Consider the following 26,493-nt stretch of genomic DNA (forward strand, 5'->3'; position numbering starts at 1 on the left):
TTGTTTTGGTAATCTTTCTGTTTTCATTCTTTGAACGTGTTCCATCTATTTATGTTTATATTTTTTAATTTTTTCTATTACTGGTTCTTGGTTTAATTATTTCATAATTTCTTCATTTCTTTTGTGATCAAATAGCGTATACTTTGCAGTTTTTCTCATAAACTTCATTTCTGCTGATATTAATCTTTGTTTGTCCTTTTGTTTTATTGTCCAGATTTTGCTTCTATACATTAAGACTGGTAGGGCTAATGTATTGTATACTTTTAGTCTGGTTTGTTTTTGAAGTAGGTTTGGTTTAAACATAGAGTTAATTACACCTGTTATTTTTAAATATTTTGCAATTTTTACGTTTATATCTTTTTTATTTTCATATGTGATCATACATCTTAGGTAGTTAAATGAATTCACCTGTTCTAAGATCTTGTTATCTAATACTATTTTAGTTCTTGCTGGATCTTGTCCTTTAAATGCCATAGTTTTTGATTTTTCCGTTGATATTATCATACCATAATCTTTGGATATCTCATTTAGATTTAAAATAGCTTTCTGCAAGTTATCTTCAGAATTTGTAATTATTATTTGGTCGTCTGCAAAGAGGAGAGTGTTTAAGTTAACTGTAGGTGAAAGTTTAATTCCTTGGTGTAAATTTTTACTCCATTTTATTATTATTTCATTTAAGTAGATATTAAAAAGAGTTGCTGAGAGGGGACATCCCTGTCGGACCCCTTGGTTTATCTCTCTTGTATATGATAGCTCGTGATTTAATCTTATTTGTATTTGATTATTTTCATATATGCTTATGATAGCTTTTAGGATATTATTTGGTATTTGTCTTTCTTTTAATATGTTAAGTAATGTTTCTTTTAATTTTGTCAAATGCTTTTTTAAAGTCAATAAATGCAATATGTATTTCTAAGTTGTATTCTCTTCTTTTCTCTATTATTAATTTTAGGCAAAAGGCCAGGTCTATACATGATCGTCCTTTTCTAAATCCATTCTGTACTTCTAAAATAAAGTTTTCGGAATATTTCATTAGTTTGCTATTTAAGATTCTGCTATTTATTTTGTAACATGAATTTAGTATACTGATACCGCTATAGTTTTTAGAGTCATCTCTATTACTTTTTTTAAAGATAGGAATCACAATTGTTTTTTTTTTTTCATTCTATTGGGGGGATACCAGTTGAATAAATTTTATTTAAAAATAATAAGAGTCTTTCTTTGAATCTTGTTCCTGCGTATTTATATAGTTCTGAACCTAGCTTATCTTCTCCAGGTGATTTTCCGTTTCTTGTTTCTTTCAGGCTGATTTCTAATTCTTCTTTAGTTATTTCCTTTTCATTTTTGTTAATTGTTTGCCAGTTGTCTTTTTTAAAATATTTATCTCTCCACAATTCTTTGTTGTAATTTAGAAATTCTTCTAATTTCAATTCAGTATTTAATTTTATGTTTTCTTTGGTATCTGCATTTAAGTGTTTCAAAACCTTATATACATTGGTTCTTATTTTATATAAATCATGTTCTAAATTAGCAACAAATTTGTTTCATGATTCTCTTTCTTTTTCTAACTTCTCTTTTAACTATGGCTCTAATTCTTTTATATTCTATTTCATCTAATCTTTTACTGCTTAACCATTTATGATAGACTTCTTTTTTCTTTTTGATTATTTCTTTGATTGTATCATCCCATATCTTCAGTTTTTTCCTTTTATTGAATTTTTTGGTCTTTCCTAAGCTTTCATTTGCTGCTGTATTTAGTATCGTTTTTATATTAAGCCCATTCTATTTCTATTTCTTCATTTTGTTTTATTTTATCTAGATATTGGTTAATTCTTTGTTCATATAGCCATTGTATATTTGTGTCATTCAGTAGGCTAGTTTTATAAACAAATGTTTTAAATTTCTTTCTGTTCTTGTTACTTGTAGCCATTTAGGTGGTAATCTTAATTTTATTTTTACAAGGTAGTGGTCACTACTTATTTCATATCCTCTGTGAACTCTAACATCTAGCGAAAACTTTGATATCTTTTCATTTAATATAAAATAATCTAATATTGATTTCCATCCTCTTGCTGCCCAAGTATAATATGTATGTTTTTATGTTTATAGAAAGAATTTATTATTTTTAGTTTATTATAAACTACAAAGTCAATCAATTTTTTTCCATTCCTGTTTAGAGTATGTTCTCCATGTATTCATATATTATTATTAATTTTCGTGTTTCCAATTCTTGCATTTAAGTCTCCTGCTAAAATTACATAATCATTTTTATTTATTTTATTATATATGTTTTGTAACTGATTATAAAAATCAATATTATCCTGTTCTCTTCCTTCTTTCTAGAATTTGAAATTTATTGATGTTTGCTATTTAAAACCAATCAAATTATAATACTTCTGGGTATTATTATTACTATTATTATTACTACCCCAAGATCTCATGGAGTCAAAGACTCATCTGGGAGGTCCTTTTATCACACACACATCTCATCATACCATGTCTTAAACACACAAACTCCTTGCAGACACCACACTCTCAGGTAAGGCATTCCAATCATTCACAACTCTGCACGAAAAAAACCTGCCTCTCACTCCCCTACTCACACCCTCCTTATACAGTTTCCAGGGATGACCTCTGGTTCTCCCCTGATCTCCCACTATTCTCTGTAGAACTTCTCCACCATTGATCCTATAACAACCCCTTACCAACTTGTAGGTCTCTATCATATCTCCCCTCTTCCTCCTGTCCACTAGACTCTGCAAATTACATCTTCTCAATCTTTCCTCATACTCGAAAATGTCGAGTATGAGGAAAACTAACTTGACTTAGACTGACTAACTCGAATATGTCGAGTTAGTCAGTCCAAAGGCGACTGACTAACTACCTTAGCCTTTGGACCCTTTCCAACATCTCTTCATCCTTCTGAAAACCCGGTGACCAAATCTGGGCACAATAGTCCATGTGTGGCCTAATCAAAGCCATAACATTTTTTGTTTTATAAATTGTTATTTTTGTTTTTTGAATTGGTTTTGTGATATAATAGAATGGTACCCATGCTTCGCAAAGGTGTTTGCAAAAGTAAATGAAAACTAATAAAGAAAAAAGTATATAGAGTTTGAATAAAGCAAGCATGTTGATGCAGAAAAATGATGGAAGCATTTCTTTAACCTGAGGAATTCATAAGTCAAGTCCATCTTTCTAAGTATTACAACCATTCTAAGTATTACACACATGCATGTGCACATCTAACTGAAATGGCACCCAACTAGAAGAGTGTTCTAAAAATTCACTAGTTTTGCATTTTCATATGTTTATGTGAAGATGCAAAACTAATATAATCTTGATAAGCCTGTTTTGCACAAAACCAGGCTAATCAACATTCAGAAATGCAACTATTTCTATGTGTGATTGATTATGTGTGATCTATTAATATAATTATTAAAACTGGAAATCAATTAATTATTGATTTTTTTTTTTTTTTTTAGGAATAATCTTAGCATTTACAAAATGGAAATGAGATCTGAGCACAAGAATCATTTACCAGAATTCTTTTCAAGTTCCATCATATTTCCAGGTGTATATTTGAATTCTGTTATTTACAATGAAGTTCATTGTTGAAAAATTGCATGAAATGACCAAATTTAGATCCAGTTGTTTACTGCCACCATAGAAAGAAATTTATTAATATCACATAATACAAAACTGCATTTGTATGTATACAAATAGTGTTGCAGTCTTGGGTAATATACATATATGTATATATTTTTAGACATGTAGTCTTTTTGTTGTTTCCTGCTTTTTCTTTTGGAAGGATATATATGTATATACAAACACACACATAAAAATTGATGCAATGGAAGGCAATTCTAGGTCTAAAACAGAAGGGAAAAAAGAAACTTCAGAAGAGCCTTTTACTCTACTGAGTGAGAAATGGACAAAAACAAGATTATTTGCATGTGAAATTTGTGATAGGAAGTACACGGAGAAAGGAAGTCTTAATAGGCACATAAGAATTCACACAAATGAACGACAGTTTTGCTGTGAAGTATGTGACAAAAAATTTTTAGAAAAAGGTACCCTTAAAATACATATGAGAATTCACACTGATGAAAAACCCTGGGCATGTAGTATTTGTGAGAAAAAGTTTGTACAAAAAGGAAACCTTGATAAACATGTAAGGACTCATACAAATGACAAACCTTTTGCCTGTGAAATCTGTGAAAAGAGATTTTCACAGCTTGGAAATCTTGTTGCACACAAAAGAAGTCACACAAATGAAAAGCCATTTGCTTGCGAAGACTGTGGGAAAAAATTTGCACGGAAAACAAACCTCATTGTGCATAAAAGAGTGCATACTAATGAAAAACCATATGCATGTAAAACTTGTGGGAAAAGATTTTCACAGAAAGGAAATCTTTTAAAACATGGAAAAACTCACTATGAGAAACATTTTATATGTGAAATATGTGGTGAGAACTTTTCACTAAGAAAATTACTTGTTCAGCATCGAAAACTGTTGCATGCAATTGAAATTCCCTTAATGTGTAAAACATGTGGAAAGCGATTTTTGCATCCAAAAGTATTTGCCCTACATATCAGATATCATTTTAAAAAGGGAGTGTTTTTATGTGAAATCTGTGGAAAACAATTTTCACAACAAACAAGGCTCACTCTCCATAAAAGAATTCACACTGGCGACAAACCTTTTTTATGTGAGACATGTGGGAAAGAATTTGTAACATCGCGTCATCTTACTGAGCACAAGAAAACACACTCTAAAGTGAAGCCATTTTTGTGTGATACCTGTGGAAAGAGATTTTCATCCTCAGGCCACATGATTATGCATAAAAGGACACACACAAATGATAGGCGTTTTCACTGCAAGACTTGTGGTAAAAAATTTGTGTGGTCAGGGGATCGTACAGTACATGAGAGAATGCACAGAAATGAAAAACCTTTTGCATGTGAAATATGTGGGAAAAAATTCTCACATTCTGGACATCTGAGTGCACATAGAAAACTTCACCTTAATGAGAAACCTCACAGATGTGAAATTTGTGATAAAAAATTTGCACGTTTAAGACAGTTGAACTTTCACAAAAAGGTACATTTATTACAGAGATCTGATTCATGAAGATATGAGTTCAAAAATTGTGTGTAGGACTGCTATATGCTTTAAAAATAAAACAATGCATATGTTTACAAAAACAAATTTCTTTCTCTCTCTCTCTCTCTCTCTCTGAAATCAGTTTCATGTTTCATTATAAGTGCTTACATTCATTTAGCTATAGTAGCAGTAAGAAACAAAAAGTATTGAGGTGATTTGTGATGTTCTAAAATGCTGTTCCCCCCCTCCCTCCCTCCTGCCAGAAACTGAGTGGGGAATGGGGAAACTTTTTTTTTCCCAGGTATATATTTAATGATGTAGTTATCCATTTCATGTTGCCAGTAATTGAAAAAAGATATGTTACATCTCATGTTTCCATTTCATTATAGCATAGTGTCAAAAATAATGCAAGTATGTTAAATTTTGTATGAAGCTTGGGAAAACAGCAAATGACGATGTCCTCTGCATAAAGAAGGAAAATCATTTATTGAAAGTGATGAAAATGCATTAAGCCTGTCAGCATTGTGAAATGACGCCAACTCTTCAGTGTGATAGTGTGATAAGCAATGAAAGATAGCAGAGTAGAAAATATCTGCATGGAAGAAAAGTAGATATCAAGATTTCAGAACCAGAAAAATTGCCAGATTATTTGCTTCATTACTGCAGTGTACTAACCATTCACATCATGAGATTTTAAACTATTGAGCATATTCCATAAATGCTAAAACTGTTTAGTATTGCCTTATATGATTTTTTTTTCCTTTTCCTTCTGGAAAGGATAAGATGTTATACAAATTAACAACAGGAACTGTAGCAGAGTAACTTTTAGTGTTTCTTTAGTGACTGTAGAAAATTAAGCCCAAACCTCTAAGTAAAATGTACAGTTTCATATCAGTACTTTATTAAAATAGCTCCTCTTATATTCATAATTAACTTTGGAATTTAACACTTATTTATTTAAAAAAAAATTATCAGACTCTGCTTCTAAACTGCAATTGTAATATGGAATTGACGTTGCAGAGTAATCTAAATAATGATGATGGCGACAGTAGTTAATAACTTTTTCCTCTTTTATTTTCCATCTCCCAGCATTCCAAATATCTATTATTTCTACACTGGCGTCCAAAACCTAAGGATGAACATTGTTTTGGAAGATTATATCTGCAAATTCGGATGAATCAGCTTGTGGCAGTTTGTATAACTGACGATTTCAAGTAGAAAGCAGGTGCACATTCAAATTTTTGAATTACACACAAAGGGGTCACTTGGTAGCACTCAGCAAGATAAAAGGCAAAAGGCTGCACTATGTGAATTGTGTTTGAAGGAAGCTTTTTTCATGAAGGAATAAAGTTGCACATTTGAATGTGTTCTAATGCCTCAAAGATATCATCTAGATGAATTCACATGGGGAAGAAGAATTATTGGAAAGCTTGATGAATATTGCCAGAGAGTTTAGAATCTCACACAGCATTGTATCCAGGCTCTGGGCAGCATTTCAGACTAATGGAATGTGTTCCAGACATTTGCTAAGAGGTTGCCCTCGTTCTGCCATGGAGCATGAAGATAGATTTTTGGTTATAACAGTAAAACGTAATCGATACACCACGGCAAGTCAGCTCCATTCAAGCACATGTAAGCAGATATCTTGACAAACTGTGGCAATACATCTGCAATAATAGGCCTATATGCCCGAAGGCCTGTAGTCTGCATCCTTTATCCACAGCTCATTGTAGAGCACATTTTCAGTGGTGTTGTATCCATAAAAATTGGACAAGACACCAGTGGGCTAATGTACTCTTTACAGATGAGAGGTTTTTTATTCTTTCCTCTGATTCTAGATGACGCTTGATCTGGTACTGCTTGAAAGTGGTATTGCTTACCATCGCAGAGAGAATGTTCTTGAAAGGGATGGATACGGCAGTGCTGGAGTCATGATGTGGGGAGGCATTATGCTTGATGGACACACTGGGCTACAAATGTTGGAAAAAGGGACTATGACTGGTGAACAATATTGTAATGAAGTTCTTCATCATGTTTAATTGTTCCATGATACTGTAGACGAAGAATTCATATTTATGGATGACAGTGCCACACCACATCGTACACGAGCACTGGAAATACTTCTGGAGACTGAGGATATTAATTGATTTGAGTGGCCAGCATGCTCCCCCAGATCTCATTCCCATAGAACACTTTTGGGACTTAATAGGGAGACACTTGCTGCTCAAAATTCCCCCCTCCAGAAAACAAACACGGTCTTATCATTGCTCTGAGGGAGGAGAGGGACTGCCGAATCACATTGTGCCAAGCATGGTACAACATTGTTAGAGTTGCATTACAGTTCGGGGTGGATATATATACTGAAATGTCTCTCCGCATAATTTTCTGTAAACACCTTACATTAATTCCTTAACTACCTCATTAGGAAATTTGTAACTTTTACCAAAATCATATTACAATTTAATTTGTATGAAATTTATAATGCATTTTTTGGGTAATGTAATTTATTAGTATGCTGGGAATAAATTTATATCCACATTTGGCTTTAGTCATAATGTTTTCATAAACAGGGAAAAATATACTTTGTCTTAGCTTTTGGACATCCTCATTATTAACTTAAAATGGGAAGCTGTTGCATTTTGGAGAAGAGTTATGGAAATATGTATTCATAAAACAAATATGAACCCTGTATGGGATATTTTTAGAAACTGCTTAGTACAGTAATGAATGTTTTAAAAAGTAATGTATAGAAATTTACTTTAGGTATATATACATATTTCTGTTCAGTAATTTATGCCAAAAAAGAAGGAAATTATTATATCCTAACACTTAAGTTTTGGTAAATTTGGATATCAGTAAAGTGCCTTAAGTTTCTTTGCACAAATTACAGCTCACCAATTAGGTTTAAAAATTTGGAAAGCAAAGATGGGATGCAGAACTTTATGCTTGGTGAGGATATATTGTCGGAGGTGGAGGAAATAAGAGATTTGGGGGTGATAGGGATAAGGATCTGAAATTTAGGGGACACAATCGTGAAGACAACACAAAGGCTTATGGGAATGATGCAGAGGACACTGACTTGTAAAAGTAAAGAGATTCTTGTTCCATTGTATAAGGTTTTGATTAGGCCACACATGGACTATTGTGCCCAGATTTGGTCACCTGGTTTTCAGAAGGACGAAGAGATGTTGGAAAGGGTCCAGAAGTGACTGACTAAGATAGTTTCTAACCTCTGGAAAGTCGAGTATCAGGAAAGATTGAGAAGATGCAACTTGCAGAGTCTGGTGTACATGAGGAAGAGGGGAGATATGATAGAGACCTACAAGTTAGTAAGGGGTTGTTATAGGATCAGTGCTGGAGAGGTTCTACAGAAAATAGTGGGAGATCAGGGGAGAACCAGAGGTTATCCCTGGAAACTGTATAAAGAGGGTGTGAATAGGCGAGTGAGAAGCAGGGTTTTTTTCATGCAGAGTTGTAAAAGATTGGAATGCCTTGCCTGAGAGTGTGGTGTCTGCAGAGAATTCGAGTGTGTTTAAAGCATGGTATGATGAGCTGTGTGTATGATAAAAGGACCTCCCAGATGAGTCTTTGACTTCATGGGGTCTTGGGTAATAATAATAATAATGATGATAATATACTTCCATGCAATAAAAGATAGTAAATTTTAACATTTTAATTGATCATCAAAGACTTAGATAATTTATGAATATCAACTATGTGATGTTCTTTTACAATCTTAAAAGGATAGTATGCAAAAGAAATTTGTGACATGGATAGGTGAATGGCTGACTGATAGTATCAGAAAGTGATGTATGGTAGTGCTGATTCTAGGAGAATGGGGATGACCAGTGGAGTACAACATGTTTAGCAGGCTGGTATACTTGAACTTTATGTTTTAACTATATTGGGGATGGACTAGATGGAGACATCCAGTTGCTTACTGATAATCCTGTGTTGGAGGAATGTGATAAGGGATGTAAGGCACAGTTTAATGTTTCTAAATGTATGGTTATGCATTATGAATGAAGTATGTTGCAGGTAGAGCATCATATTAATGGGAATTTGCTGCAGGTAGTTAATGAAGCTAGAGACTTGGGGGGCAGACTGCAAGTTAAAGTTTAGGCACCACATTTCTATTCTATGTAGATGGGATAACAGTTGAAAAAACCCAAAGATGAGGGTAACGAAATTTCAATTGGCCTCTGAAATTGTATAAGCATATAAGGAAATGTGGTTTTTGAAGTTTGATTAATAGATAGATGAGGGGAGATACAGGTTAGTAAGATCTTATAGTATAGATATAAGTAAGATTTTGCAGCTTAATGCTAGTGCAGGTGGAACTTGTCCTTCTGGAAACTGGCTAAGGAGGGCTTGTATGGGCCAAATTCTTTATTTGATGAGTGTGTGGAATGAGCTGCTACTAGATGTTTTTAATGTCTCTTCAGCGAGTGTGTTCAAAAAAAAGAGAGAGAGAGAGAGAGATGATAGATATTTTAAGATTATCTTCTAAAATTAACCTCCCTTGATCAGTCCTTGCACTTCCTGGAGGAGTATACATAAAAATGGTAATAATAACAATAATATCTTCTCTCCAGCCAAAAAGCTGCGGGTTCGAATCCTGCCGTGGAGCATGGATATTTGTGATTGTCTGTGGAAGTGGCGGTGGGCAGTAGATGGCTTTGGGGTAATTGCGGTTAGTTGTAGTTGGCAGATTGAGTGAGTGGTGGAGACAGAGTTATAGAATAGATGCCCTCCCTCGATGAGTCTTTGGACTCCCTGAAGGCGTCACGTAATGATAATAATAATAATGTTCATGATATAATACAATCAAATTATGCATGAATAGCAAATCATATCTCGATTTAATGTAGTGACTTTTTTTTTATCTAAAACACCAGCACTTTAAATTGCTTTCAGGTCAGATCAATGAGAAATGAAAAGGTAATCGACACCTCCAGATTTCTGACTGATTAGGAAAAGTATTCTAATGGTGTGGGTTCCAAGTAAATAAGTAGACAAGTTTCATATATCTGATATTCTTCTTATCAGTGTTAAAAATCAGGAAATGATGATGGTGATATGATGATCAACATAAATAAATCACAGGTTATGAAAGTTTTATATCTTGTTATATTTATATTGGTCATCATAATGTCCTGGGATGTGTACCTTCAAGGGATGTACAGGATACTGTAATAGCCTAGGATAAGATTTAATTACAGTAATCTACCATTTATCAGAATGTTGAGTACGGATAATTGAAGTACACTTACATGGTGCACTGCCAGAAGTCAGTTGATATGCAAAGATCAGTTAATTGAAGGATCACTGTTTTGAAAGTCAGATAAATGGTAGATAACTGTACAACAAACCCTTCTATCATCTGTTTCCTTCTGGATCAGGTTTTTATATGTCAGGTCCCCGAATATGGTCAGCTCTGGATAGAGCATATGGATTTTTTTATTTGTAGAATATTCTGTGAAATTTTCAAGTTTATATTGTGTTTAGGAGATGTTGAAATATCTTTCCACAAAAGTTTCTAAATCATTTGGTTACATAATTTGCCTTCATTGCTCATATATCACATTCATGTATTTGCTCACAATTAGTTGTTGTATGTTAGCAACTTTGGAGATGTAAAAAAAGTCATTAAAGATTACTAATGAGAAAAAAATAAAAATAAATAGGTGAAGAGATGGATAATAGATATGACATTAGGACTTGAATCTTGATTATCAGGATAGACTGAGGGCATGCAGACTTCAGAGTTTGGTCGTTATAAGATAAAGGAGCAGGGGATGTGATTGAGGCATTTAAGCTGTTGAAGGTTTAATATTGGATTAACACTCAGGAGGTTTTTCATATGATAGAATGAGGGGAAAGGAACAAGGACAGGAGGCAATCTCTGGAAGTTACAAAAGAAAGTAGTGATTAAAAAGGTAAGAAGTATTTTTGCCATGGAGATTGATAGGAGCATGAAATACATTGCTTGTAACGGTGGTGAAAATGCAGACAGTGGATGAATTTAAGGTGTGGTACAATAGATGTATTGACTAGTCTTGTAACTCCATGGAGATCAAGAAAATGATAATAATAATAATAACATTTGGTAGAGAAGCATAGTAAGATCAGCTTTTACATTTTGAAAATGTAAGAGAAAATTACAAGTTCAAAATGTAATGTCAAATTAAAAATTTAACCAGTTATTTAAGTTGACTAAAGACCTTTAAAGATAGCAGTAAGTTTATTTAAAAGGATAATGTCACTTACTTAGAGTAAATAATATGGTGAGATTTTGGTCTTGATTATCCTCACTGAGCTGCTTATTCTTCTCCAGTTTTTCCTTTAATTATTTATCTTAGTCTTTTCTCAAATATGCTTCTGTGAATCTTTCCTGGAACACTGAGTGGCATCTGATATCCTCAAGGAGTGTACAGAATATTATCAGATCTGGTAATGACTATTCTCCAAAGGGAGAGTAACCAAGTTAATTTTAGTCCTAAATATTTTTTTTTTAATATTGGTGGCAGTCAGTTTCTTTCCCCATCACTGATGGCTGTCCCTAAACTATCAATAAACAAAAGGCATCCAGGAAGGGAAATATGACAGACAGTTGTTGGTGCCATCTTGTAGTCCCTAACACTATATATAATTATCTGAAATAGCATGAGCTATTACAGTCAATTTTCTTGAATTGTGTTATTAAAAACTAGAGTTTCTGGGAGAAAAAAAAAAAATCTACTTGCCTGTGCCAAAGATCATCTAACTCAGGAGCTGGCTGAAAAAAAGCTTAGAAAAAGAAAAAATATACTATCATAATACTAAATAATGAAGTTTACATTACTACTAGTTTCTTATCAGTAGTTTTGTTCCAAATAAGTCTGCTTTGTCGTGTCACCAGTATTGTGAAATCTTATATTTCATTCTTCTAAGATACTACTACTGCACACCCCAATTTGATTTGCCTTCTGCATTTTACCATCCTGGTATCAGACACCTGCTTTACATACCTTTTCACCTGTTCTGTTTATATGACCACACCACCCTAGATTAGTTTTGCTGCACTTTCTTGAATGCTAATGATATATTTCCCGCAAATGGATTCATTTGTAATATGATTATGCCATTAATATGCCATCTGATCATTCCCTTAATTGTCCTCAGAACTATACTATCATATCAGCAGTCATTAGTACTTGTCAAAGAGAGTTATGACAAACAGTTTTACTTCTAATCCTACTTTCAGATCCATCAATGAAAATCGGTTTGAACACCATCTCTTATATTGCTCATTTGGTGTTTTGTCTAATTTTCTCGAGTATTCCATTTAAATTTATTAAACTGGCTCTCCACATCTCCAGCTTTGTTTATTTATCTGTTTTTATATTTAATTTGCCATCATTACTAAAAAATTGTGCCTAAATTTTAAATAAACCTAAATTAGATTTTAATTTAGATTTCAGTCGTTTCGTTAAGTGTGAGGTCTGTCATATGTATTCCTTCGATTACATAAATGATTTGTGGATGTTTAGTGCGGATGGAAGAAGGGTGTGTGTGCAAAGTGTGACCTGAATGAGGAACTGATGAATGCAAATATGAAATTGATGACAGAAAGTGTTAGTAATGATTGTGTTGTGAGTGCACGTTTGAAAGAGAAGGATGGTGAAAAAGAGAGGTGAAAAAATGTTAAAAAATCAGGAAAAAAGAAAAAGAGCGATTTGAAAACCGTAACGGATGTTAAAAGGGACAAAAGTGAGGCGAGAGTGGCGGAAAGAAACGAAATTGAGAGAACGAATGAAAGTAGAAATGCCGTGATGCAGAAATCGCAAGTGAAAAAAATCGAAATAATAAATTATAGTGAAAAAAGAATGAATGATGGCGAAAGTTGGATGCATGTTGGACTAAAAGTACTGAAACAAAGAAAGATGAATGAGAGTAAAAGTGAGAAGAATGATAGCGAAAGTTGGACACACATTAGTCCGAAAGTACGGAAACAAAGAAAGATAAATGAGAGTGAAAGTGAGAAGAATGATAGTGAAAGTTGGACGTATGTTGGACCGAAAATACGGAAACAAAGAAGGATGAATGAGAGGGAATATGAGAAGAGGGGGTCGAGAGTTAGAAAGATTTAATGATAGAGAGAATGTGTCGCGAGATTCGGAAAGTGAATTGGATTGGATGAGGCAAGAAATGAAACGGATGCGGAATGAAATTAAGAGAATTCAGGTCAAAGCTATTAAAATAAATCATGATGGCATGAAAGAGTTAACGAAAGATGAGAGAGTGGTGTTGTATGGCGACTCCATTATTAAAGGTGTGCTAGAGGATAAAATGCACAAGGTATGTTTTCCAGGCGGTAAAATGAGTAGAGTGATTGAGGCATTGGTATTGAGGCGGGAGCGAGCAAAAGATTTAATTGTATTAATTGGTACAAATGATTTGAGAGAGAACAAAGAGCTTGTCAGAATGAATGTCAGGAGGCTGCTTGGAAAGATAAAAGAGAATAGTGTGACAGGAAGGGTAGTCAGTGTGTTGCCTAGGTATGATTGTGGTGAAATGAGGCGGAGAGCAAGGATTATGAATGATATTTTGGCTGAAATGTGTGAGGAGATGGGAGTACAGTTTGTTAATGTGTGGAATGAATTTGAGGGACGAAGTGAGCTGTATGGGAGCGATGGACTGCATTTGAGTGGTTATGGTGTGAGTTGCTTGGAGAGACTGCTGCTGGAAGTGAATCGAGAGAATGAATCAGATCGAGAGGGGAGTGATGTGGAAGAGCAGGAGAGATTGAAGAAGTGGAATTGACTGGGGAAGTGAGTGGTATGAGTATAGAAAATGAGAGAATGGGTGTGCAAGAGGAGCAGGGAAACGGGGAGGCTCAGGGTGGACAGGGGTACACAGCATGAGAAAGGTGGATGCTCCAAGAGGAGGTGAGAGCATGTGAAGGCAGGAAAGAAATGGGATGACCAGGGATCAGGAGGAAACAGATGAAATTGAAAAGGGTTCTAAAATGAAGAAGCAGAAAGGGAAATGGCCCCAGTCCAGCATGGAGAGATCACATCGAGTGAGCAGTATCAGTGGAACTAGCTGTAGATCCAGAAATGAGCTGTCGTGTTTGTATACCAATGCTAGAAGTATAAGAAACGAGGCGGATGAAATGGTTGCACTAATTGCGTCTGTTCACCCAAAGATTGTCGGAATAAGTGAGACATGGTTAGATGAGGACGACATCCTGACAGGAATAGAGATGGAAGGGTATGATATGTTTCGTGAGGATAGAAGGAGTAAAAAGGGAGGGGGAGTACTATTGATGATAGAGAAAGAGTTATGTCCATACAAGGTAGAGATGCAAGAGGGAAATAGGGCCAGTGGTTTTGAGGCAGTATGGTGTGAGATAGAGGTGAATAGAATCAAATACTTGGTGGGATGTTGTTATAGACTTGGTAATGTGGATGGTGGTGATAGTGACATGTATAGTCAAATAAGCCAAGCAAATAAGAAAAGGGTGATCATTATGGGTGATTTTAATTATGGCAATATAGACTGGAATGAAGAGATAGCAACTGGAAGTAAAGAAAATGAGTTTCTTGAGTTTTTGAGGGATAACTACCTCAGACAGTATGTAACAGAGGGCACATGAGGATTAAGGGTCTTGGATTTGGTCATCTCATCAGAGGATGTAATTATAAACGAGGTGTCAAATCATCCACCAATTGGTGAAAGTGACCATGAGGTGATTACCTGGGTGGTTGCCAGCAGTGCAAGGATCCCTGCGAAAAAAAAAGGGTATATGTGGAACTACAAGGGGGGTGATTATGAAGAGCTCAGGTGACAACTTGCGGGTGTAGCATGGAATGAGGAGTTAGCTGGAAAAGAGATCAATGCAGCTTGGGAAATTTTCAAAAACTATTTAGTAGATGCAATGTCTAAATGTATTCCAAGGGTGAAAAGGTTAAATAAGGTAGGTGTGAGATGGATGAATAAAGAGATTAAGCATGCGATACAGAGAAAAAGGGCATTGTGGAGGCAGCATAAGAGAAGTGGAAGTAACCAATTTCATGAGGTCTACAACAACCAGGCAAGGAGGGTGACTTGGTTGGTAAGAATAGCTAAAGAGAGGTATGAACAGCAGTTAGCTAATGAAGCCAAAAAGAATCCTAGGGAGTTCTTTCGATATGTAGCCAGCAAAAGAAAGAATGATTATTGACATTGATTGGAGAAAATGGTATAAAGACAGCTGTTGCAGAATGTGTGGTGGAGATACTTAATGAGCATTTCATAAAGATCTTTCAATCTTGAGAATGTGACTTCATGGAGAGATTGAGAGCAGTTGATGATGGGGAGGAGAGACTGACTGTAAGTGAGCAAGAGGTGTTTAGGGAGCTGAGTAAACTAGATGTAAATAAGGCTGTGAGACTTGATAATATATCACCGCATATTCTGAAGGAATGTGCCAGAGAGTTGACACCTGCCTTGACATATTTTTTTAATAAGAGTCTTGCACTTGATCAAGTTCCTAAAGAGTGGATGGAGGGAAAGATTGTGCCACTTCATAAACGAGGTGATCGAACTCAAGCATCAAACTATAGGCCTATCTCTGTGTCAGGTGTTGTGGTTAAGTTGTTGGAGAAGCTTGTGAGAACTAGGATCCAGAGGTGGGTTGACAACAATGATATAATCTTTGATGGACAGCATGGATTTGCTAAAGGGAGGTCATGTTTTAGTAATCTACTTACTTATTACAATCAAGTGACTGCTTCCTTGGACAGAGGAGAAGGATACACACAGTAATATACTTGGATTTCGCAAAGGTACCTCATGATAAGTTGACAGTCAAACTAGAGCAGATGGGATTGGATATTAGATTAGTGCATTGGATTGGAGACTGGCTATCTGATAGGTATCAACAAGTTGTGTATGAGGGTGTGATATCCAGGAAAAGGAAAGTCACTAATGGAGTGCCTCAGGGATCTGCTTTAGGGCCATTAATATTTAACTTGTATATTAATGATATTGGTGAAGATTTGGATGGAGATATTCAGTTGTTTGCAGATGATACAAAGTTGGGACGAACCATAAAGAGTAGTGAAGATGTTGTGGCCTTGCAAGAAGATGTGAATAAATTGAGTGATTGGGCACAGAAATGGGGATGTGAATTCAGTGTTGCAAAATGTAAGGTTTTAAAATTTGGAAAACAAAGATGGGATGCAGAATTTATGCTTGGTGAGAATATATTGTTGGAGGTAGAGAAAATAAGAGATCTGGGAGGTGATAGTGGATAAGGATCTAAAATTTAGGGGACACATCACCAAAATTGTCAAGACAACACAAAGACTTCTGAGAATGATGCTGAGGACACTGATGTGTAGAAGTAGGGAGATTCTTGTTCCATTGTATATGGCTTTGATTAGGCCACACATGGACTATTGTGCCCAGATTTGTTCACCGGGTTTTCAGAAGGGTGAAGAGATGTTGGAAAGGGGCCAAAGGCGACTGACTAAGGTAGTTTCTGACCTCTGGAATGTTGAGTATGGGGAAAGATTGAGAAGATGTAATTTGCAGAGTCTGGTGGAGAGAAGGAAGAGGGGAGATATGATAGAGACCTACAAGTTGGTAAGGGGTTGTTATAAGATCAATGGTGGAGAAGTTCTACAGAGAATAGTGGGAGATCAGGGGAGAACCAGAGGTCATCCCTGGATACTGTATAAAGAGGGTGTGAGTAGGGGGAGTGAGAGGCAGGTTTTTTTCATGCAGAGTTGTGAATGATTGGAATGCCTTGCCTGAGAGTGTGGTGTCTGCAAAGAGTTTGTGTGTGTTTAAGACATGGTATGATGAGATGTGTGTGTGATAAAAGGACCTCCCAGATGAGTCCTTGACTCCATGAGGTCTTGGGAAATAATAATAATAATAATAAATAATAAAATGTGCTATTCATGTTTTCCTTGTTCTTTGTCTATTTTCATAATATTTGTCTTTTTATTTCTTATTTTCATACCAAATTTATTAGAACTACTATTCAATTTACCCAGTCCTCAGCCAACCTGGTGGACCTAATGATTAGCATACCCATGTTCCAGCCAACAGGCTGTGGGTTCAAATCCCACTGTGGGCATGAATGCTTCATGTTTGGTCTCTAGAGCTGGGTTTCCAGACTGTAAAATATATATTATTATTATTATTATTATTACATGACCCCTCCAGGGAGTCCAAAGACTCATCGAGGGAGAACTTGCTCTATAATGAGCCACAACTACACCAATACCATCTACTGCCCACCACCACTAGAATATTCACAGACAATCACAAACATCCATGCCCACGGCAGGATTCAAACCTGCAGCCTTTTGGCTGGACAGCGGATATGCTAACCACTCAGCCAACCAGGTCGGCAATATATATATATACATATATAAGAATATATATAAAAAATTAGTTTGAATTAATGTTAATTAATGTTAAGATACTACTAGTTTCGTTGAATAAATGAACTTCTTCAGGTATCACGGGCAAAGAATTATATAAAATAACAGAGACATGATAAAATTACATCAACAGATCTAGTATAAAACACAGTAGTAATTTTAAAACAGGAATATGTCCTGGAGTTCCAATTGAAGTTGACTACGTGCATGAGCTGTCATGAGTGCGCCAATACTGGACAGTGGCAATGTGTGCATCAGAAAGATTGTAGCTAATGCTGTTGTTAATATGGGATGAATTGAGCAATATTTCTCTCGATTTGATAATCTTTCTTTCAAGTTCATCATAATACACATGGATATTAGAAGTTGGTGGCCTTCATCCGAGTTGATAGAGAAAAGAACGTGGCTAGAGAGAGCGCTGGCCGTGGTCCTATTGTAGAAGATGTCTCTTTGGTGTTCTTCCATACGTAAAAGGATGGATTTAGCTGTCTGGCCGTAATATGGTTTGCCACATTCATACAAAATCTTGTAGACTCCTGGATACTGAATTAGAAGATGTTTCACTTTAGGTCTACTTAGTATGGAGCAAAGTTTTGGAAACGTAGTGAAGCAAGTTCTAATGTTGAATTTCTTAAGAATTTTTGCCAGTTTTGAGGAGAGAGAGCTGATATATGGCAACGATATAAAAGCTCTTGTGGGAGAAGAATCTTCAATAGCAGTTGAGCGATGTAAAGAGAAAAATTTATCAATCTTTTTTAAGAGAGAAACCATTGTTGACAAAAGTCCTTTTTAGTAAATGGATTTCATTTTCAATTTCTGTTTCATCTGTTAGTAAAGATCTGGCTCGATGTGCCAGGGTTGAAATAATACCAAATTTTTGCAGAGGGTAGTGATGGGAAGAAGCATGAAAGTATCTGTCTGTATGTGTGGGTTTTCTAAAAATGGAGATTTTGATGTTTTCAGCACATCTCATAAGTTTTAGGTCCAGAAAGGGGAGACAGTCGTTGGATAATGGCAAGTTTCGTAGGTAAAATTGATTTTCTCATGAAACTTGTTGAGGTGGTCTAGAAAAAATTGAGGTTGTTGACACCATGTTCCCAGATGAGGAATACATCGTCTATATAATGATACCATATTTTGGGTTTTAGAGTCAAGGAATTGCGTTTTCTTCAACATCCTTAAGAAATATGTCGGCAAGAATCAGAGAGAGCGGACTGCCCATAGCCAAACTTACGTTCTGTTTGTAAATGCTGTTTTCATATTTGAAGTATCCTGAATTTACACATTGAGAAAGTAAGGAAGAGAATTTCTTGGGTAGTTTGTTTTGGAGAAGATGGAGGACTTTCGTGAGTAGGTACATTCGTGAAAAGGGGAACTATATCGAATCTTGCCATTAAATCTGATTTGTCGAGTTTGATGTCTTTGATTTTGGACACAAAATCAGCTGAATTTTTTATATGAGAAAAGGAAGTTCCATATAAAAAGGATTTTTTAAAAAGGATGTGAGGTAGTTAGATAGGTTGTAAGTAGGGGAGTTTATGCCCTCAACGTTTGGTCTGAATGGAGAGTTTAATTTATGGATCGTTGGGAGTCCATATAATCTTGGAATTAGCAGATGAATTGACCTGAGGGAAAGACGGATGTTTCTTGGTAACTCTGAGGTGGTTTTCAGTAAATTGTTGGGCCTATTGTGCAGTATTTTTGTAGGGTCACTATTTAGTTCCGAGTAAGTGTCAGTGTTTAGTAGTTCCAAAATTTTGTTATGGTAATCAGATTTGTTTAAGATGACAGTAGCATTCCCTTTGTCTGCAGGGAAAATAATGATGTCATTATTATTTCTTAAGTTTTTTATAGCTGATCTTTCAGAATGAGAAATGTTGTCAGATGGCGGTCTTGCATGATTTATAGTGAATAGAGCTTCCATATGAAGAAGGTTTGCCTCTTGGTTTGGTAATAAGGATGCTGCTTTTTCTATCTTGGTTAAGAATAGTTCTTTAGGTATGGAAGTAGGAGCGATAACAAAATTGAGACTTTTAGCAAGTACACTTTCTTCTGCCGATGAAAATGGATGGGAAGAATTATTTATTATAACTTTTTTAAAAAGGTAGAATTATGATGGGATGTGAGACGATCCTGTATTCATTTTAGAGAATCAAATTTTCTGATGAGATTAATTTTATTTGTATTCTTGGCTTTTTTAGAACACTGATTTCTTTTAAATTGTTCCAAGATGAAGTGTCTAGAGAATTAGATAAAACAAACAGATTTCAAGAGATTGAAAGTTTATTTTTCACTTGGTTAGAGTATAATAAATTTAGTTTAATCCTTTATCCAAGCGTGAGCAAACAAAGTTTGCGCCTGAAAGTATCTTCAGGACTGGGGTAAGCTGGTACAACACCAGGGCAACTCGTTGCAAAAGTGGAGCAAGCTACCAACACTCCTGTCTCGATATCTCCTATAATGCAAAACATTATTTATGTCTAATGTTATGCATTAAGGGAAGGGCCACTACCCAGACTAGTTTCGACCTTTATTGAGGTCTCTTCAGTGGGAGCCAGGCCCAAGTTGAGATACCAGGCAGAAGCATTAGCAGGAGTTTTTGCCGAATGCTCTCTCTCCTCAAAACTGGCAAAAATTCTTAAGAAATTCAACATTAGAACTTGCTTCACTACGTTTCCAAAACTCCATACTAAGTAGACCTAAAGTGAAACATCTTCCAATTCAGTATCCAGGAGTCTACAAGATTTTATGTGAATGTGGCAAACCATATTACGGCCAGACAGCTAAATCCATCCTTTTACATATGGAAGAACACCAAAGATACATCTCCTATAATAGGATCAGAGCCAGTGCTCTCTCTAGCCACGTTTTCTTCTCTATCAACTCGGATGAAGGTCATCAACACCTCGTTGACTGGCCGTAAACTTCTAATATCCATGTGTGTTATGATGAACTCGAAAGAAAAATTATCGAATCTAGAGAAACATCACTCGATTTATCCCATATTAACAACAGCCTTAGCTACAATCTTTCTGATGCACACATTGCCACTGTCCAGTATTGGTGCACTCATGACAGCTCATGCATGTAGTCAACTTCAATTGGAACTCCAATACATATTCCTGTTTTAAAATTACTATTGTGTTTTATACTAGATCTGTTGATGTAATTTTATCATGTCCCTATTATTTTATATAATGCTTTGTCTGTGATACCTGAAGAAGTTGATTTATTCAACGAAACTAGTAGTATCTTAACATTAAACCTTTTCTTCTTCATTCTCGGTATATAGTCATTTAAACTAATTTTTCATAACGTTATCTACCAAGTAAATATGAATGATAATATGAATATGTATATGTGTATAAAATTAAGGTTTAAGAAATGAAAAAAATCTTAGCTTATCTATGATATACATGTTCTATAGGTTTACAAAAAATCTTTTGTGGGTGGAAGCCCCATAAATTAAAAAAAAAAAAAAAACTGTTTAGATGTTATTATTACATGACATAACACAAAGTCCACGGACTTGTCATATGAGCGAACTCTAACCAACAATACTGCATCATCTGCTATCTGCTAATAATAAATTGTTTGTTAATTGCATATTTTCTCTGGCCAATTTTTCAGTTTTGCAAATAAAAAAATCTAGAAATGCTACTATCTCCATATAAGACTGTCTAACCTCACTCCCAGTCAAAGAAAGCCCACATAAAGATTCCTCTCATCACAACAATTGAGCACAGTTGTTTTCCAGGGTACATACCTTGTTATCTTTCCAACTGCATTATGGAAAACCAATAAACTCTGAAGCTGAAAGTTGCCTAATCTCATGATAGACATGCCACAGTTCTGAATTAATTTTAAATAGTTCTTCTTTCTAATTTTTTAACATTTTCCTTAAACTCAGGAAACTGAATCACTGTTGTCACTGGTTTATATCCCTCTTTTTATAATTGATTTTTTATTCCTTTTGTCATATTTTTTCCTTCATTTCTAACTTTCTTAGTTTTTTCCAAAACATTTGTCACCTTTTTGATATTTATCTTCTGTACTCTTTCCAAAATATTCCCATGACTTTTGTTTTGTTGCTTTTACATATTATTTTGCTTTTCTACATTTTCATCATATGCCAAATTACAGATTTGAGAACAGGGCTGGTTGTGGGAGGACTAGGGGACATCCAAGGAAACTGGGCAAAAGTGTGGTTAGTAAAGGTGTTAGAGCTGGGTTCTTTACTTTTAGAGTAGTGAATAAGTGGAATGCGCTCCCTGAGTCTGTGGTGGATGCTGTGACAGTGAATGAGTTTAAGACGAGGTATGATAGATACTGTATGAATGTCGAATAGTTGTGATGAATATGATTTGGGGCCTCCCTCGATAAGTCTAATGACTCCCTGGAGTTGCCGTAATAATAGTAATAATAGTAATTTCTTCTTTTCCAGAACTACCTTTTAACTTGTTGAGTTCACTATGAAGTTGCTCAAACTATTTCATTTTTTCATCAGTACAGTAATCCCTTGATTAGTGCGTCATTTTTTTTTGATACCCAAATTCGATTAGTGCGTCTATGTACATCTTAAAAATAAATGTTACAGATTTTAAAAATTTTCTATCTATACATTTTTATGGCTAACTATTTTGAAAAATCACTCACTAGAATGAAATAATTTAGTTACTGATTTAAAACATTTTACAAAGTAATTTTTAATGGCATACTACACTACCTGCATGTACGCTATGTATACTATGTTCCAAAATTTACCACCAATATTTATGTCGTCTGCTATAGTACGCCCACAGATTTGAGATCCTTCGACACTTCGCGTGTTGGTGACCGATTCGTACGTCCTTCATTTCTTTCTCCCCTTCAGCATGAATCGACTATTCTTGGCACCAAGACAAGTGAAGCTGTACAAAAGTGTGGGCGTACTATAATTACATAGCACTTTGATGGTCGTATCTCGTGCCTCCTTTGCAATGTTCTGTGAGCGTGTTTTCCTTACTTTTTTTATTTTAAAGTATTTTCCCAAGCTTTAATCATGAGTAAAAGAATTAGTGAGCAAAAAAGTGGATGTGTGAAAAAGATTCGATGATGAAGAGAGAAGCAGTAAAATTTGCAGAAGAGTAGAAGAAGCAATAGGGGCCATACCGTCGGTTGTATGAAAAAAAGAAAAATGCACCAAACTACGTTAGCCCAATTCTTTGTTAAGAAGTAGAATAATAAAATTTATATTCTGAATATGTTTTATTGTCTTTCAGCTTCATGGTTTCCCTTTAATTAGATCCTGAGATATACCTTAATTCTTTTATAAAAAAATTAAGGTTCGAAAAAGAAATTTGAAGAACGAATTATGCTGTTTCCCATAGGTTATTATATAATATATATATTCAATTAGTGCGTTTTCGATTAATATGCCTGTTTTAAAGAACGCATTAGGTGCACTAATCGAGGGATCTGTACTTTGATTCTTTTTTTACAGTTTTAAAATGATCTAATATATATATATGTAGAGAGTTTTTTTACCTTAGTTTACCTTGGGTATAATATATGTTAAAGATACCAAGCTATTTTAAATATAAACCTGGTTTTTTACTCCATTTCCCAAGTAAGCAAACAGACAAGTCAGTCAAGTTTGCTCCTGCAAGTCTAGCTGACCCTGCAGGTAGTGCAAGTCAAGGCAACTCGTGGTAAAGTAAAATAAGCTCTGATCACTATTCTTAATATTTACCCTTAATGCAAAGCACATCTCCTGGAGGAGATGTATGATGCTATGTATTAAAGGCAAGGGCCACTACCCAGACCGGTTTCGACCTTTATTGAGATCTCGTCAGTGGGAGCCAGGCTAAGAAATACAAGTTTTAAGTAATATAGAGCTTATAAATATTTTACCAAAACAAGTTACCATAAGATGCATTGACCTTATTAAATAAAAATCTCAGGATGAGAGATAGATGTAGAGAGTTTTTTACCTTGGGTATAATATATGTTAAAGATACCAAGCTATTTTAAATATAAACTGGTTTTTTATATTTCCATTTCCCAAGTAAGCAAACAGACAAGTCAGTCAAGTTTGTGCCTGCAAGTGTTGCAAGTCTAGCTGACCTTGCAGGTAGTGCAAGTCAAGGCAACTTGTGGTAAAGTAGAATAAGCTCTGATCACTATTCTTAATATTTACCTAAAATATTTTGGTAAAATATTTATAAGCTCTGTATTACTTAAAACTTAGTATTTCTTAGCCTGGCTCCCACTGACGAGATCTCAATAAATGTCGAAACCGGTCTGGGTAGTGGCCCCTTGCCTTTAATACATATCATCATACATCTCCTCCAGGAGATATGCTTTGCATTAAGGGTAAATATTAAGAATAGTGATCAGAGCTTATTCTACTTTACCAGGAGTTGCCTTGACTTGCACTACCTGCAAGGTCAGCTAGACTTGCAACACTTGCAGGTGCAAACTTGACTGACTTGTCTGTCTGCTTACTTGAGAAATGGAGTAAAAAACAAGGTTTATATTTAAAATAGCTTGGTATCTTTAACATATATATATATCAGAATATCATTTCTTGGCATCTTTAATTTTTAATTTAACAAAATGAAAAAACTTTCAGCATCTATCTCTGATCCAGAGTAATTTAATAATAGTGTGATATGCCTTTTCACTACTTGTATATGGGAAATATATGACTTCTGCATTACTTCAACCTTAGTATCTCTTCTGGGTCTGGCTCCCACCGATATGGTTTCCCATGGATGTAGAACCACTGAAATGGTCTCAATCACTGCATTCCATTGGATGCTAGTCTATGGTATGGCCCTCATCGGTCTTTTAGGTGGTGCTTTTCTGTGGAAGATGAGCAGAATGACCACTGAGTATCTTTGAGTATTTGGAAGTTATGAGTTAAAATGACTCTTTGGGTCACCTAGTTTTTGGAGAAGGCACTTTGCTTATACATTGTCTGAGTAGTGGCCCTTCCCATAATGTATAGCATTATACACGCCCTAATGGATGTGTGTGTTTTGCATTATGGATACTAAGGCAACTGATATGAAGTCGTGTATATACTAGTATCCCAGTCATGAAAATACTTCATGTGTAAACTTTGTTTACTTACACTTGGATAAAGGATTAAATGAAGAATGTAATTTCTTGGCATCTTTAATATATATACTCTTGATGTTTTCTACCCATTTACTTCCATCATCCTGGTGGTATCTTTTCTTCTACTCTCTGTTTTAGAGAATTTGGGGAAACTTTTTAGTGGGCATGTTGTACACATGCCTGTGCCATTGCAACTGGTTTTCTTGATTTTTGTTATTATTGAAATATGATAGTGTAATTTTTCTCTGATCTTCTGTTTGGTTTTCATTTCAGTCTGTAATGTTTTATATATTTGATAGATGGAACTGAAAGCTTGTTCATGGTAATATCAACCTGCCTTAAGCAGATGAGGAAGAAGATGATAATGGTGAATTAACTCTTCCTTAGTCCACTCACAGTATGAAATGTATGATAGATTTATGGTCTCTTTTGTGGAATGAATTTGCATAAAATCTGGTTGAGTGCCATGTGGTGCAGTTCCATATCAATCATTTAAACACTTAAAACATTTTCCATTTTATTATAGTAACTTTACTACAGTTTTGTTGTGCTCAGCCTTAACATTATCCAAGTTGATTTCATCCCATTGCAGGCATGTATGTTAGCAAAAAAGCTTTAGAATAGATCATTTTTTTTATGACTTGAAGAGGTGCTATGTTTCATCTCTTAAGCAAGGTTCCTAGATTTTTTAACCCTTACATCGTCTATACTAAGTACTAAATATGTAAGTTACAATTTATCATGGGCAAGATTCATGAAAAATAAAATACATTCTCAAGGTTAGAACAGATGATACTCTCTTGCACATTGTTGGCAGTTTTTTTTTGTGTAGCCAAATTTATTTTCAAGAAGTTCTAGAGGATACACTAATTCCCAGAATAGCCATCATACTCCCAAGCAGTATCTTTAAGGTGGTAGATTTTCAACATCATACACCATGAGAGATGTCAAGCACATAGTGTGCAAGTCTAGTTTTTCCACGGAGATAATGACTAAATATTTAGACACTTGAGTCACTAGATTCCGAGAGCTGTCTTTCTTATATATTATATATACAGGAAACTCATTCACCTCTAACAGATACTTAAATATTTATTGATACCACCATTGGGGAAGATTTGAAAGAAGATATTCAGGTTTTTTTTTTTTTAATGTTGGGCCCATACACAAGAGGCTGGTTGATCAACCTGTTGTACGTTAGTACTGTATATGGATTGGGAGAAGAAAAAGTTGTTCACATTTGATTTAAAAACCTGTATATTGTATTCCTTGGGAAATACATCAGGGAGAAGATTTCCACAGTACAGCAGTAGCAGGGATGAAGGAGGAGGAAAAGAAACTTGTTCTGTGGTTTCAGGGTGTACTGTGAAGAGTGAGTTAGTAAGAAGTGGATCATTTATCAACCTAATTGCTCTCCTCTGTATTAAGTCAAGCATTTTGAGGAAGCTTTTAGGAGCCACACTCCAAATGCGAGAGCAGTGTTTGCAAATGATGTAAAGTTGAGAAGAATTATTATTATTATTATTAGACACCTCCAGGGAGTCCAAAGACTCACCGAGGGAGGACACCTACTCTACAACTCTCCATCTCAACCTCATCCACCAACTGCATCATCTACACCAACGCCATCTATTGTCCACCACTACCACTAGTATTTTCACAGACAATCACAAACATCCATGCTCACAGCTGGAACCTGCAGCCTTTTGGCTGGAGAATAGATACGCTAACCACTCGGCCAACCAGGCCAGCATTAAAATGCCGAAGTCACCATGTTGCCTAACAGGTAACCACGCTATCGTAGCATGTCCTTACATTCCCAGGAAATTCATCGAAATACGGTCTTTCCTCTTCTTCCCT

At 35.3% G+C, this 26,493-nt stretch overlaps 1 protein-coding gene across 4 annotated transcripts in view; it reads left to right on the plus strand.

Moving 5' to 3' along the window:
• The window catches only part of LOC150096510 (uncharacterized), an 88,528-nt gene that overhangs the window by 22,437 nt on the left and 39,598 nt on the right, over window positions 1-26,493 (plus strand). For 3 of the 4 annotated variants that reach the window (XM_090407977.1, XM_090407979.1, XM_090407978.1), the window contains one exon: window positions 3,486-5,398. In XM_090407977.1, coding sequence (XP_090264103.1) covers window positions 3,854-5,134 — 1,281 coding nt within the window. In that variant the 5' untranslated portion in view covers window positions 3,486-3,853 and the 3' untranslated portion in view covers window positions 5,135-5,398. Of the gene's footprint in view, window positions 1-3,485; window positions 5,399-26,493 lie in introns of those variants that run through there. The other variant, XR_016549791.1, reaches the window with a different exon arrangement.

The sequence above is a fragment of the Typopeltis vanoorti genome, chromosome 18 (assembly GCF_054136105.1).
Source record: "Typopeltis vanoorti isolate ZY-2024b chromosome 18, IOZ_Tvanoo_1.0, whole genome shotgun sequence".
NCBI lineage: Eukaryota > Metazoa > Arthropoda > Arachnida > Uropygi > Thelyphonidae > Typopeltis > Typopeltis vanoorti.